This window comes from Balaenoptera acutorostrata, chromosome 19 (genome assembly GCF_949987535.1).
Source record: "Balaenoptera acutorostrata chromosome 19, mBalAcu1.1, whole genome shotgun sequence".
NCBI lineage: Eukaryota > Metazoa > Chordata > Mammalia > Artiodactyla > Balaenopteridae > Balaenoptera > Balaenoptera acutorostrata.
Window position 1 is genome coordinate 36,133,323 of NC_080082.1, and position 13,390 is coordinate 36,146,712.

General features: G+C 46.7%; 1 protein-coding gene across 1 annotated transcript in view; it reads left to right on the forward strand.

Annotated features, from left to right (window-relative positions):
- ABCC11 (ATP binding cassette subfamily C member 11) overlaps positions 1 to 13,390 on the forward strand; it is a 53,281-nt gene that overhangs the window by 19,257 nt on the left and 20,634 nt on the right. Inside the window, 5 exon segments of the mRNA XM_057533702.1 lie at positions 4,306 to 4,566; positions 7,549 to 7,620; positions 10,111 to 10,180; positions 10,183 to 10,234; positions 12,182 to 12,254. Of these exon segments, the coding sequence (XP_057389685.1) occupies positions 4,306 to 4,566; positions 7,549 to 7,620; positions 10,111 to 10,180; positions 10,183 to 10,234; positions 12,182 to 12,254 (528 nt within the window).

Here is a 13,390-nt window from a genome sequence, read left to right on the forward strand (position 1 = left end):
TGGATCCAAACCACATCTTAGACCCGTGACCTGCAGACCCTGTCTAGGTGTGTGTAGAGTTACGCTGATGGTTTTACTTTTAAAAAATTGTATCTGTTGCTGGCATTTAAAAAACTGGAAATTGTCTGTTAAAAACTCAGATTTCTGGATTCTCTTGAATAATCAGGCGATCGGCAACAGTGGACCCGCGTTCTCCTGTGGCCACGGCAGCTGGAGATAGCTGCCCCGCGTTCAGTCAGGGCACTCAGGTGGGGTTGCTGCAGCCTCCACCACCCCCTATCTCACCACCAGGCCTGGGTCTGTCTTACCATTCATCCTCTTTTTTTAAATTTTTTTTTTAATGATTTTTTTTCTTTAATTTTTAAAAAAATTTTTAAATTTTTAATTTTTAAATTTTTTTTTAGTTCATTCATCCTCTTAGCAATTGCTTCCTTCACTTCTTCACGTTTCTGGTCTTGCTCCTACAGGCATCGGAATTGAAAAACTCTAAACTGATTTCTAAAAGCATTTTATAGTCATCTCACTTAAATGTGTGCAGTCCCTAATCTATATCATTCATTCACTCATTCATTTATTTAAAAAAAAAAATTAGGGGAGAGTTCCCTGGTGGCCTAGTGGTTAGGATTCCAGGCTTTCACTGTAGTGGCCTGGGTTCAATCCCTGGTCGGGGAACTGAGATCCCACAAGCTGCACAAAGTGGCCAAAAAAAAAAAAAAAAAAAAAAAATTTAGTGAACACCTACCACCTGCCAGGCACTGAGAACACCACAGTGAGAATAACCAGTAGGGTTCCTGCTCTCAGAGGGTTACAATCTGGTATTGGAAACAGACAACGCACAAGTGAATTAACAGTCAAAGAAGATAACATCAGCTCACATGAAGGGCTGTGAAGCCAATAAAGCAGAGCCTGGGGGATGGGCTGGTCAGGGAGGGCCTGTCTGCCAAGGCGACTTTTGAGCTGAGTGATGATGACAAGGCAGAGGGAACAGCAAGTGCAAAAGCCCTGAGGCTGGAATGAACTTGGCTTGTCTGAGTAACACCGGAGAGTCCTATACTTGCCAACAGCCTCAGGAGCTCCCCTAACCTCTCAGCCGCGGCCACTGGGGCCCCTGCTGCCTCCGCCTCCCTACTGGTGCCCTAGTTCTCCCACCCTCTCGTTCTGTGCCCGTGTCCACCTGCAGGGGTGGGCAGAGATGAGGAGGCTACAGCCTGGGCTCAGGAGGGTGGGGAGGCATGTTGGCTGCAGGAATGACCAGGGAGACAGCTGGAGAGTGGGAAAGGGTGGGATAGGTGTACTTACGGTGGAGAGGAAGGGGAGGGGTCAGGGCAATGATCTCGGACCCTGAGCTGCACTTCCTCAAAGCCTCAGGGGGCCGGGGCTGTGTAGGACTGTCACTCTGGACGGGTACTGACCCTACAAGTCCCCTCACTTCAGGACATCTTTAACTCTTCCTGCTTTAGTCACTTAAGTTTTCTGTCTGACCCATAGGCATTTGTCTCTGAGACCCCCAGGCTGGAAAGGGGAGGAGTGATCTCTAAGGCCAGATGCCTTTTTTTTTTAAAAAAAATTAATTAATTAATTAATTTTTGGCTGCGTTGGGACTTTGTGCTGTGCACGGGCTTTCTCTAGTTGTGGCGAGCGGGGGCTACTCTTCATTGTGGTGCGCGGGCCTCTCATTGTGGTGGCTTCCCTTGTTGCGGAGCATGGGCTATAGGCACACAGGCTTCGGTAGTTGTGGCACGTGGGCTCAGTAGTTGTGGCTCGTGGGCTCTAGAGTGCAGGCTCAGTAGTTGTGGCTCACGGGCCCAGTTGCTCCACAGCATGTGGGATCTTCCCGGACCAGGGCTCGAACCCGTGTCCCTCGCATTGGCAGGCGGATTCTTCACCACTGCGCCACCAGGGAAGCCCCAGATGCCTTTTTTCTCCTCTGTGCCCCCCTGGGCTATACCGAGGAGTCAGCTTGGAGGGCAGGGTGCAGGGAGAAGGAAGCTGTGGGCCCTCAGGGAGGCCGCCTCCTTGCAGGTGGCCGCAGGTAGGAGGCGAGCTGGCTGCTGGGAGCTGCTGAGGCTGCACCCTGGGGCTCCAGACAAGGCCCCTGGGCCGGCACTCCAGATCACCTTTTCCTTTGCACTGGTTATTAAAACAAAATAAGTGAAAAGTCACTGAATGGCATCAATAAAGTTATAGATTGAGAATTTGCTTAGACTATTTGGGGATCAAGGACACCCTGTTTTTGTTCCCCATAACCCAGATTATCAGTGTTGATTCATGTCCAGACGTTTGCTTGTCACACTGACACATTAGGTCAGCATGATCTTTGTGTTTTTTTAAAACAAGGGAATGAAAACCACAAATTCTGGGACAGTGGTTACACAAGGGGAGGGCTTGGGAAGCGAAGAGGGCTTTGTCCACACCAAGTGGGCAGATAAGATGGGGAAGGACCCCATCGATCGGTAAGAGTCACGGCTCTTGGGTTCAGTGGTGGGCTCACAGATATTCATTATGTTAGTAAAAATAGCTAAAGAAGTAAGTGCCCAACTAGTTAAATGAAATAAAGTGGGACATGCAATTCCCACTGATAACTATATGCCTTGACTCAAATGTTATTGTTAATTCAATTCAATATACCTGAGGTCCAATTAAAAAAATAAACAGACCACCTCTTTTTTTCTTTTTTTAATTGTATTTTATGTTAGAGTGTAGTTGATTTACAATGTTGTGTTAGTTTCAAGTGTACAGCAAAGTAGTTCATGTATATATATATCTGCATTCTTTTTCAAATTATTTTCCTGTATAGGTTATTACAGAATATTGATTAGAATTCCCTGTGCTATACAGTAGGTCCTTAATGATTATCTATTTTATATATAGTAGTATGTATTTGCCAATCCCAAACTCCTAATTTATCCTCCCCCGCCCACCTTTCCCCTTTGGTGACCATAAGTTTGTTTTCAAAGTCTGTGAGTCTGTTTCTGTTTCGTAGATAAGTTCATTTGCATCATTTTTTTTTTGCATCATTTTTTAAATTAGATTTCACATATGAGTGATATCATATGATATTTGTCTTTCTCTGTCTGACTTATTCACTTAGTATGATAATCTCTAGGTCCATCCATGTTGCTGCAAATGGCATTATTTCATTCTTTTTTTATGGCTGAGTATCTTTTTTCTTTTGAAAATACCTTTTTGTTGTATTTTTGTAAGATGCTGTATATATACTCATTGTAAAAATTCAGACAAGGCGGGCTTCCCTGGTGGCGCAGTGGTTGAGAATCTGCCTGCTAATGCAGGGGACACGGGTTCGAGCCCTGGTCTGGGAAGATCCCACATGCCACGGAGCAGCTGGGCCCGTGAGCCACAATTGCTGAGCCTGCGCGTCTGGAGCCTGTGCCCCGTGACGGGAGGGGCCGCGATAGAGAAAGGCCCGCGCACCGCGATGAAGAGCGGTCCCCGCACCGCGATGAAGAGTGGCCCCCGCTTGCCGCAACTGGAGAAAGCCCTCGCACGAACCGAAGACCCAACACAGCCAAAAAAAATAAACAACAAATAAATAAATAAATAAATAAGAAAATCCTTTAAAAAAAAAAAAAAAAAAAAAATTCAGACAAGGCAAAAAGATACAGAGAAAAAAAATTGCTCAGCATTTACTAACTAAAGATAAAACCAATTGTCCAAAATGTCTGTAAGTGTCTTTCTAGATCTCTTTCCGAGCATATCTCCAGGTGGAGACATGTGAATATAATTTGATCAGTGAGACCATACTTCCCACCCACTTTATTTTGGTGCTAGAATTCATGCAGTTCAACTTTTGTGTTTTACAGACAGGGAGATGGAGATGCAGAGAGAAGTGATCTGCCAATGGCCACATTTTGAAATATAGGACCCCAAACAGCATCTCTCACAGAAAGGTGCATGGACAGACCTTTTTACTTTTAATACTTATAAAAGAAATTTAATGAGAAAAACTGCCCATCAATATTGTGATTCAACAGCCGTTATCACTTAAGATGAAACTAATGTAATTTATGCCATTAGTTGATGTAAAATAAAATGAGAAATAACTCATAGTGCAGGAAGATTACAAACATGAAAGAGTGGCCTGGTCGTCTGAGATCTGAAAAACCTTGATGTAGAATTTTCGCCAGCAAATCTAGCCTCTTCTAATTGATGGTGGTTCTTCAGACTTTTACGATTTATTAGAAGTTCATAAACCAGACCAATGGGCAGGCCAGTAAAATGGGTACATATTCCTACTGGACTAAAGAACTGAATTCCTCCTCCCTTCCTTTCCTTTCTTCTGTACAGAAATTTTTCCTCCAGGAGAGCCCTGTCATATACGTCAAGGCATTGAAAGACCCCAGCAAAACAGTGGTTTGGGGGGAGGTCACCTTGTCGTGGAGAAAGACCTGCCCCAGGATCGTCAATGGAGCCTTGGAGCTGGAGAAGAATGGACACACTCCTGAGGGGATGACCAGGGCTCAGCCTCCTCTGGGTGCCCTCAGGCCAGAGGACAAAGGGGACACCCGGGCCCCAGAGTTGCACAAGGTAAACCTGGTGGTGTCAAAGGTAGCCTCATCTGGGCCATGCAGGCGGGCTGGCTGCCAGACTTTTGGGGCCTGAGGCTGGGAGATTGACCTGGCGCCCTACCATTTCCTTGGCTAAAAACTGCCCTCTCCAAGATCTCCCTTTAAGATAGAAAATTTCCATGGAGAGAAAAAAAGAGAGAGAGAGAGAAAAAAAGAAAATTTCCATGGAGGGCAAATAGGAAGTCTTTCAGACTTAAGGGTAAATCAGTTGATCATCTAAACTTGTTTTGTAATAGCATGACAAATGGTGATGTTCCCTTTTAAACGTTTACATTTTGGCATGATATTTAAGAATACTGTGGGACCATGAGATAAAATTAAGTTGGACCACATTCTTTATATCTTACTTTTAAAGAAATAATGTTAATTTACTTTTTCCTAGTTGAAGATAGTAATTAGGTTTCTAAGCCGTATACTGTGTTTATTGGTGGCAGTGACACCAAAGATAGAGGCAATGGATAGAAGTTTTTAAACTGGAAAGAAAACATGAATTACACGATGCTTTCACAGTCTCTTGTAATTATTTAGGCTATAACAAAATTTGATTCATCTGTCTTATTCCACTGCTAGTCTTTTAAATATGTCTTTAACACAGTGTATCCTTTAATTCTTCATTAAAATGGATGTAAGTGGATGTTTCAAAGTCATCTAAAAAAACAAAAACAAAAACAAACAAACAAACAAACAAAAAACAGAACAGCAAGCTGTGTGTGCGCTGGTCTTTGGAGGGACCAAGGATAAGGGGAACGAGACTAAACTAACATTTATTAAGTTCCTGGTGTGTGCCAAGCACTGTGTTACGTGTTTTAATTTGGTTATTCTGTGAACTGACATTATTTGGCTTCTTCTCTGACTAATGTTTGCAAGGGCTGGCTTCCCTGCTCTGTCCAAATCTCTTCTCTTCTCTAGTATCTATTAATATCTGGTAAAATATTATAGATATTAATGTCTAATAATAATATAGATATAGAATGTAGACATTGATCTATATCTAAGATAGATATATCTAAAACAGGTATAAATATCTAATAGTAATCAATATAGACATCTAAGAGTAATAAATATTAACAGTAATATCAATTAATATGAATATCTAATGTCAATTAGATATCTATACTTTCCCTCTTGGTGATCACCTGCAGTCCCACGGCTCTAAGTTCCATCTCTATGGTATTATCTCTAGCCTTGAAGTCTCCTCTGAGCTCCAGACTCAACTGTCTATTTACTATCTCCTCTTCAATACCTACCAAACATTTCAGACAAAACAAGACCGAAAAAGAACTCTTGGTTTTCACCCTCTCCGACCCATTCCCCATGTCTTCCCCATCTCAGGAGGTGGCATCACCATCTTTCCAGTGGTCGAGGTCCTGGAAGTCAAACTTGATTCCTGTCTTTTCCTCCCACCAATCCAGTCCATCAGCAAGGCCTGGCAGCTCTGCTTCAGCATCTCTCCCGGACCAGCCTCCTCTCACCACAGCCCCCTCCACTGCCCTAGCCCCAGCCACCAGCATGCCATGCCCAGCTCCTCTAAGAGCCCCCTTCCCAGCCTCTCTGCTTCCACTTTTGCCCTCTTACAGTCCATTACACACAGTGGACAGAGGGAACTTTCTAAAACAAACCAATTCAAGTCACTCTCCAGCGGTGGTCCGAGCGCAGGTTGGAAAAGAATTTCCAGGCACAAGGCAGAATGTAAGGAAGATAGAGTTTATTAAAGAGAAGGGTCGCTGCAAGAACAGCGGGCTGACTTCCCGGTAGCCAGGGAAAGTCGACCATGAGCGTGGGTTGCTTGTCTCTTTTTATAGCCAGGGAACCTGCAAGTCATCTGCTGACTGGGCAGAGTATGTATACTTTCAGTGTGCTGAGTGGGAGAAGAACGGGGCAAATGTCTTTCTTTATATGGATGGGAAAGGGACAGGGCATGCTGCTTGGCAGGGCTCTGGGACATTGCAATGGTCACATTGTGACAGAGTGATAGGAGTCTGTTACTCTTTGTTCTGGCAATATTGGCCCTTTGAGTTTATCTTGTTCTTTGTCCTTGGAGCACATCACATCTCCTGCTTAAACCAATTCAAGTCACTCTCCTGCTTAAGCCCTTCAGTGACTTTCCACTGCACTTAGGATAGAGTCTAAGTCTCCCTGAGCACCTGCCCACATCTCCAAGCTTGTCTCCCATTCGTTCCCTCCATACCAGCCCTCTCACCGCTCTTTGGCAGCCAACCTTGTTCCTGTCTCAGGACCTTTGCTCCTGCTGTTCCCATGGTGTGAAACCTCCAGATCTTCCTATATCTCTCTCCTTCTTGTCATTCAGGTCTCAGCTGCAATGACACATGCTTTTAAGAAGCCTTCCCTGGCCAGCTCATCTAACATCGCTTTAACCTCCAACTGTCTGTCATGGTAGCCAATTTCATTTTACTTATATCACTTACCACCATCTGAAATTATTTATTTGTTTTCTTATTTATTTCGTGGGTTGTCTCTCCCCACTAGTTGTAAGCTTAATGAGAGTTCTTTTCTTCATTACTTGGTGCACAGAAGAAATGCACATGACTCTGTAATGGATGAATGAATGAATAAATGAATGAATGTACGCTCAATTCGGTGAGGTTGGTTTCATTATCCCTATTTTACAGATGAAGAAACCGAGGCACAGAAAGTCTAAGTGACTTGCCCAGGAACATAGAATAGAACAGATGCAGATCTGGAATTTGGGTTTCTTGCTTGACAGGACCATCTATCCATGATTCCTCTCCGCCACTCCCATGCAATTTCCTTCCTCTGAAGTTGCCCCATCCCACGTGTACAGACCAGCCTCTGAGCTCCTCTTGAGCTTTGTTTGTCTGAGGGGCCTTGGGGGTGCATGTGGGTATTTTGTTTTCTGTTTGTCATTTTGTGTTCAGACAATAGACCCGCCCTGGGTGAGTCATCTGTCCCAACGCCAGGTCTGTCCTCCTTGGCTTTGCAGGGGACCATGCTAGGGGTCTGTGGCAGCACAGGGAATGGCAAGAGCAGCCTGCTGTCAGACATCCTGGGGGAGGTAAGTATCTTGTGGCCCATGCACGTCCACCCCCAGGAGGACCAGGGGCTCCCAGGCTCCAGTTCCCCCAGTAAGTCGCACCACCACTTTCTTCCACGAAGGGGTCTAAGCCAATAGAGTTTTTAAAAATTGAAAACAGTTGAGCATGCACCGAGGGGGGAGGTGAGTTATGAACGTGCTTCCCTTTCACCCTCCAACTGGGGGTACTGCCTCTTAGGACACCTGGAGATCCATCCTCATCTGTTCTCCATGCTTTTCCCACCCTGTGTTGTAATCAACCAGCTACCAAGGTGATGATACAGGGCATCTCAACATTTAATATGATGACAAAAATCATCTCACGAAGCCAGACTCAGAGTGGGACACATGTCCCTTGGGAGACAGCATCGGGAGTGAACTGTGGAGGGAGAGAGAAGGAGAAGGAGGGAGGGAGGGAATGAGGAGAGGAGGCCAGCGGATGGGATGGGACTGTCTCAGTCCCCCTCCAGCAGCAGAATTCACATGCCTGCTGGGTGCCCTGCCATTGTGATCTGAACCGTCTAACTGCATTGCCTCTCGACATTCTGGAGGTCTGCTTCGTCTGCAGCTGTGCAGGCATGTGGCTCAGCCCACCCCAGTTTCCAAAAAAACCAACCCATTTCCCCAAAACATTTGAGGTCATGTTGCGTACCTCCTAGTGAACAACACCGTCAAACGGCCACGACCCCTGGAATATGTGTATGGCTCCCTCCCCGCCGGGGTCTCGCCAGCACTTCTGTATTCAGCTTCAGTCTCACCCCGTCCTGGGGCTTCTCTCCCTCCCCCTCCCTACTTTGCCCATCGTCCCTCCTTCCCAGGGGTTGGGAAAACTAGCTGGTGTCCTTCCTTTACTGTGCTTCTCCCTCAGCTCCTCCTTCTGAATGTCCATAGCCAAACTCATCGCCTACTAGGAAAGTGGCCATGTTGTCAATAGCAGTTCTCTGCTAATACATCAGTCTGATGGTTCATTTGTTTGGCTCCACATGTGATGGTCTTTCCCCAACTTCTTTGCAGCTGGGGAGAGGAAAGACTCCACTTTTTTATTAACATTAAAAATAGTTTGAATAGTACTTGCATGCCAGGCCCTGTGCTCAGAGCTTCCCATTGTTTTCCTTCGACCTGAAAGCAACCCCATGAGGAAGGCACAGACATTAAGGTCAGTTTATATACGTGTAAATGAGGGTGACTTGCCCAAGGTCGCCAGCAGGTGAGAGGGGGAACCGGGGCTGACATCCAGTCTAGCTGATGTCAGAGCTCTGCTCCTCATCATAGCTATGTTTCCTGGCGGCTTCCATTCAGGGCCGCCTTTCTACATGGCCAGGGGCATGTCAGTTTCCTCTTCAAATGAACCAATCGCTTTCCTTCTAATAAAGGAAAACAAAAAGATGCCATTTTAATTAATAATTAATTAATTAATTTTTGGCTGTGTTGGGTCTTCATTTCTGTGTGAGGGCTTTCTCTAGTTGTGGCAAGCGGAGGCCACTCTTCATTGTGGTGCGCGGGCCTCTCACTATCGTGGCCTCTCTTTTTGCAGAGCACAGGCTCCAGACGCGCAGGCTCAGTAGTTGTGGCTCACAGGCCTAGTTGCTCCGCGGCATGTGGGATCTTCCCAGACCAGGGCTCGAACCTGTGTCCCCTGCATTGGCAGGCAGATTCTCAACCACTGCGCCACCAGGGAAGCCCCTAGATGTCATTTTAAAGTTTTGTTCTTATTAAATTAAAGCCTGTCTTCAAATCAGAAGTAGGGAGCACAGGATAAGAAAGAGAAAGAAGTACACGATGATGAGGTCCTCTACTGGGGTCATGGGCATGAGGGTTATGGTCTTGACTTATTTTAATGTGTGCTTTTAAATTTATTATACAGAAAAGCAGGAAGAACACTACGGTAAAGACCCGTACACCCACCACCAAGATTCAAGAGCTGATATAGCGTTTGCATATTTGCCACATCTATGTAGAAACATACTTTGTAGAAGTATTTTAAATTACAGAGATTATGACACTTTTCCCACTAAATACTTCATCATGATGTCCAAAAAATAAGGGCATTTTCCCATCTAACCATGATGACATTATCACACCTAACAAACTAGTAATAATTCTGTGATATCCAGGGATAGACAGAGATGGCCTGGAACTTTCCATCTCACGGCGAACATCAGGGAGGCACTCCTTGCTAGTGATTGGGGCTGGGGAAATAAGAGAAAAAAAGTATGGGGTGACTTCAATGCAAACCTTGGATTCAGTCACAGCAGGAATAGGTCTGGCTTCACTCCAAATACTGCCCCACGTCCTCAGGCCTTCCCTCAGCCTCACCAGTGGGCCTGGCAGGACCGTGTTAAGATCCCGTTTACATGGGAGAGCCCCCAGGCTCCCGGAGCACAGTGGGGCCCTGGGCACTGTGTCTGCTGAGCCAGGCGGGGTCTGTGCCCTGGTTGCCCCGGTCCTGAGGCTAGACTCACTCCGCCGCAGACGCACTTGCTGGAGGGCTCGGTGAGGGTGCACGGAGGCCTGGCCTATGTCCCCCCGCAGGCCTGGATCATGGGGGAAGCATTCGGGGAAACATTCTCACGGGAAGCCAGTACGACAAGGCCCGGTAAGCTTCCGGGAGGGGTAGGGCTGGACGTCGGGGTGTGTGGCTGGTTTGCGGAGGGACCCCTCGTTGCTAAGAGTGACTTGACAACTGCTAACTCTGGCTGTGTGCTCACTTATATGCATCCCTGTGTTTCCTTCTCGCCGGGAAAGAAATATTCTTACCATACCCATTTTCTAGGCAAGTCAGGTGAGGCCCCAAGAGGTGAAATAATTTGTCCAAAATCATTCAGCTGCTAGGATATGACAGAGCCAGAATTTGAGCCCGGTTGCTTTCAGAAACTTCAGGCTTAACTCTTATGCTATTTTGGCTCAAAATAACCCTCCCCTTCCAAAAATGTTACTTTAAAACTTTGCGTTAATTAATTCCTAACCCCTAAGTCAAAAAGTAAAACACATGGGGTGATGAAGTTGTGCGACATAGAGGGAAGGAGATTGGATTCACAGCCCAGCGGGCCGCCCGCCTCCCACCCGCACCCCTCCTTGCGCTTTGCGGCCTCTCCCTCCCAGGATCCCGGGGTGGACCTGCTCGAGACATGCACTTGGAAATCGTGAGTGAAGTCTAGTCAGTGGAGGATCCAGGGAAAGTGCCCTGATTGCTGCAGCTGTGCTTCCAACTCTGCTGGACTCTGGCCTCCTTCCACTGTTTGCTTGATTTTGCAATCTGCCCCTTGTAACAGTGCTGAGGGGCACAGACATGCGGGTGTATAAATCGGTCATATCCAGCCAGTTGTCCTGCGGGCTCCTCAACATCAGGTCCAATGCCGACTGGTGAGCGCCCTGCTAACCCCGCCCCCACCCCGCCTGCTCCTCTTCTCAAATTCCCAGTTAAGCTTAACGGCATCACTGAACTGTGCATCCCAAGGAGCCTGACGCCTCCGCCTCTGATACCTTCCACATCTAACTGGTCAGCAACCCTGGACGACTCCACCTCCTAAAAAGCTCTTGTATTTCCCTTCTCTTCTCCATCTCCACGGCCAGTTCTGGGCTGTGACCTCCTGCTTAAACTGTGCCCACCGCCCCTGCCCTTGGCTCCCTGTCTCTAGCCTTCGCCCTCTCTGTTCCTCTCTGTGCACCGCCGCCAGGGCAGTTGTCCTAAAAGACAGCTCTCATCTTGTCGCTGCTCGGCTTTCAGACTGATATGACTCATAGAGCAGTTTTGAAATATCTGTCAAAAATAAAAATGCACCAACTTCTGACTCAGAAAATCCACAGCTAGATATTTAATGCATAGATTATGTCACCCATGAACGCCAAGACCCATGTACAAGAATGCTCACATCGAATTATTCAGGGTAGCGAAGGACTAGAAACAACCCAATTGTCCAGCATTAGGGCACTGGTTAAACAATTTGTGGCTCATCCATATAATGGAATACTGTAGTGTCGTTAAAACAGTATAAACCTCTTGCATCTCCCTGCCTCCCACCCTCCCTATCCCAGATATGGGAACATATGTATATGTATAACTGATTCACTTTGTTATAAAGCAGAAACTAACACACCATTGTAAAGCAATTATACTCCAATAAAGATGTTAAAAAAAAAGTAAATTAATTAATTAAATAAATTTTAAAAAGAAAAAAAACAGTATAAACCTATATCTGCTGCACGTATACATATATCACTAGATTATTTCTGAATATGTGCATAGGAAACTCTATTCGTGACTGATTCCGAGGAAAGCAACTAAGGGTCAAAGATGTGAGGGAGACTCGCTTTTCACCTTTCCTTCTTTTTGTTCTGTTCAAATATTTACCAAGCGCACGTGCTAGATTTAAAGAAATGAAGAGAGGAAGGAAATGAAAAAAGCCTCCTGTGGTTTACCATTAAATGGAGGATCAAGACCAAATTTCTCAGCATGGAATGCAAGCCTTTCCCTTCCAAACCTGGGAAGGCTGGAGGGCCTGCGGCCCGGGCACTTGTCTCTTCAGCTCCCTGTCCTTCGCAGGTACCTCCAGGGGCTCCGCTCCTGCTCCCTGAACCACGATCTGGAAATTCTGCCCTTCGGAGACACGACGGAGGTGAGCGGGAGGCGAGCGTCCCCCAGCCCTGTTGTGACAGAGCCTCTGTCACGGTGTTCTGGGGTCCCCAGCCTGCCTCCCTGGGTAGGTAGAGGAGGGACCCTGGCTCTTCCTTCCTAAAGCAGCCCGAGCTGGCTCTGCAGCCTCAGAGCCTCCCACACTGAGGGAGGGAAGTTGGGGCTCATCTGACCTTGGGAGCTGACAAAGAGGCTATCTTGCCCCACAAGGGTGGGAGCTGACCTCCGACTTCTTCTGAAGCAAGAGTGGAGACCCTGTGAAGATAAGAAGTTTCCCGTCGTCCCACTTTGCCCCACCCACTGCCCTGCTCCTCTCTGGCAGCGCTTCCTTTGACAGTGGGAATGACAACCATGGCCCCACCACTGGCAGTGTCAGTTCTGACTGCTGCATTGTCCTGATAACTCTCCATCTTGCACATCTGTAGCCACCTTTATTCCACATAAGACATCCGTAAGATAAAAGCGATATTGTTGTCTTGGTTTTGTTATCTAATAATAGATAGATTATCTTACTGCATTCAAGGTACTATTCCAGCAACTCTAATGTATTGTCTTAGTTAAGCCTCAGATGACCCTAGGAGGTCAGTTCTTTTATCATCCTTCCTTTAAGGATGGGCGTGTTCACCCTGGAGGGCAGAGAGCTCAGCTGTCTTGTTCAGGGTCGTCTTTTCAGTAGGAAGTACCAGGTCTGGTCTGTAAAATGCATCAATAATAGTACTGAGCTCATCAGGATGATGTGAGGTTTAAGTGAGTTGATATATACATGCTTTGAACTGTGCCTGGCATAGTGTGGGTGTTACGCTCTCATTAGAGGAACACAGTAGGCATTTATTCAGTCTTTGCTGAGTGAGTAGGGAAACTGAGCCTTGCCCAAGTCAAGCAGCTTATCTATGGTCACGTGGTGAACTGGAGGCGGAGCAGTGACAACAGGTCACCCTGCTGTTCTTTAAACTCTGCTTCTTCTCTACAGAGTCTCCAGAGTTCATGGTAGAGCAGGGATAGGACGTAGACCTTGGCTGCCTCGTCCTCAGAGCCTGGCTGAGGGATGGGCCGGCCGGTAGCCGCCTGGGGTGCCAGTCTGCTAGGGGACCCCAGACATTCTGCCCAGTGATTCTGGTT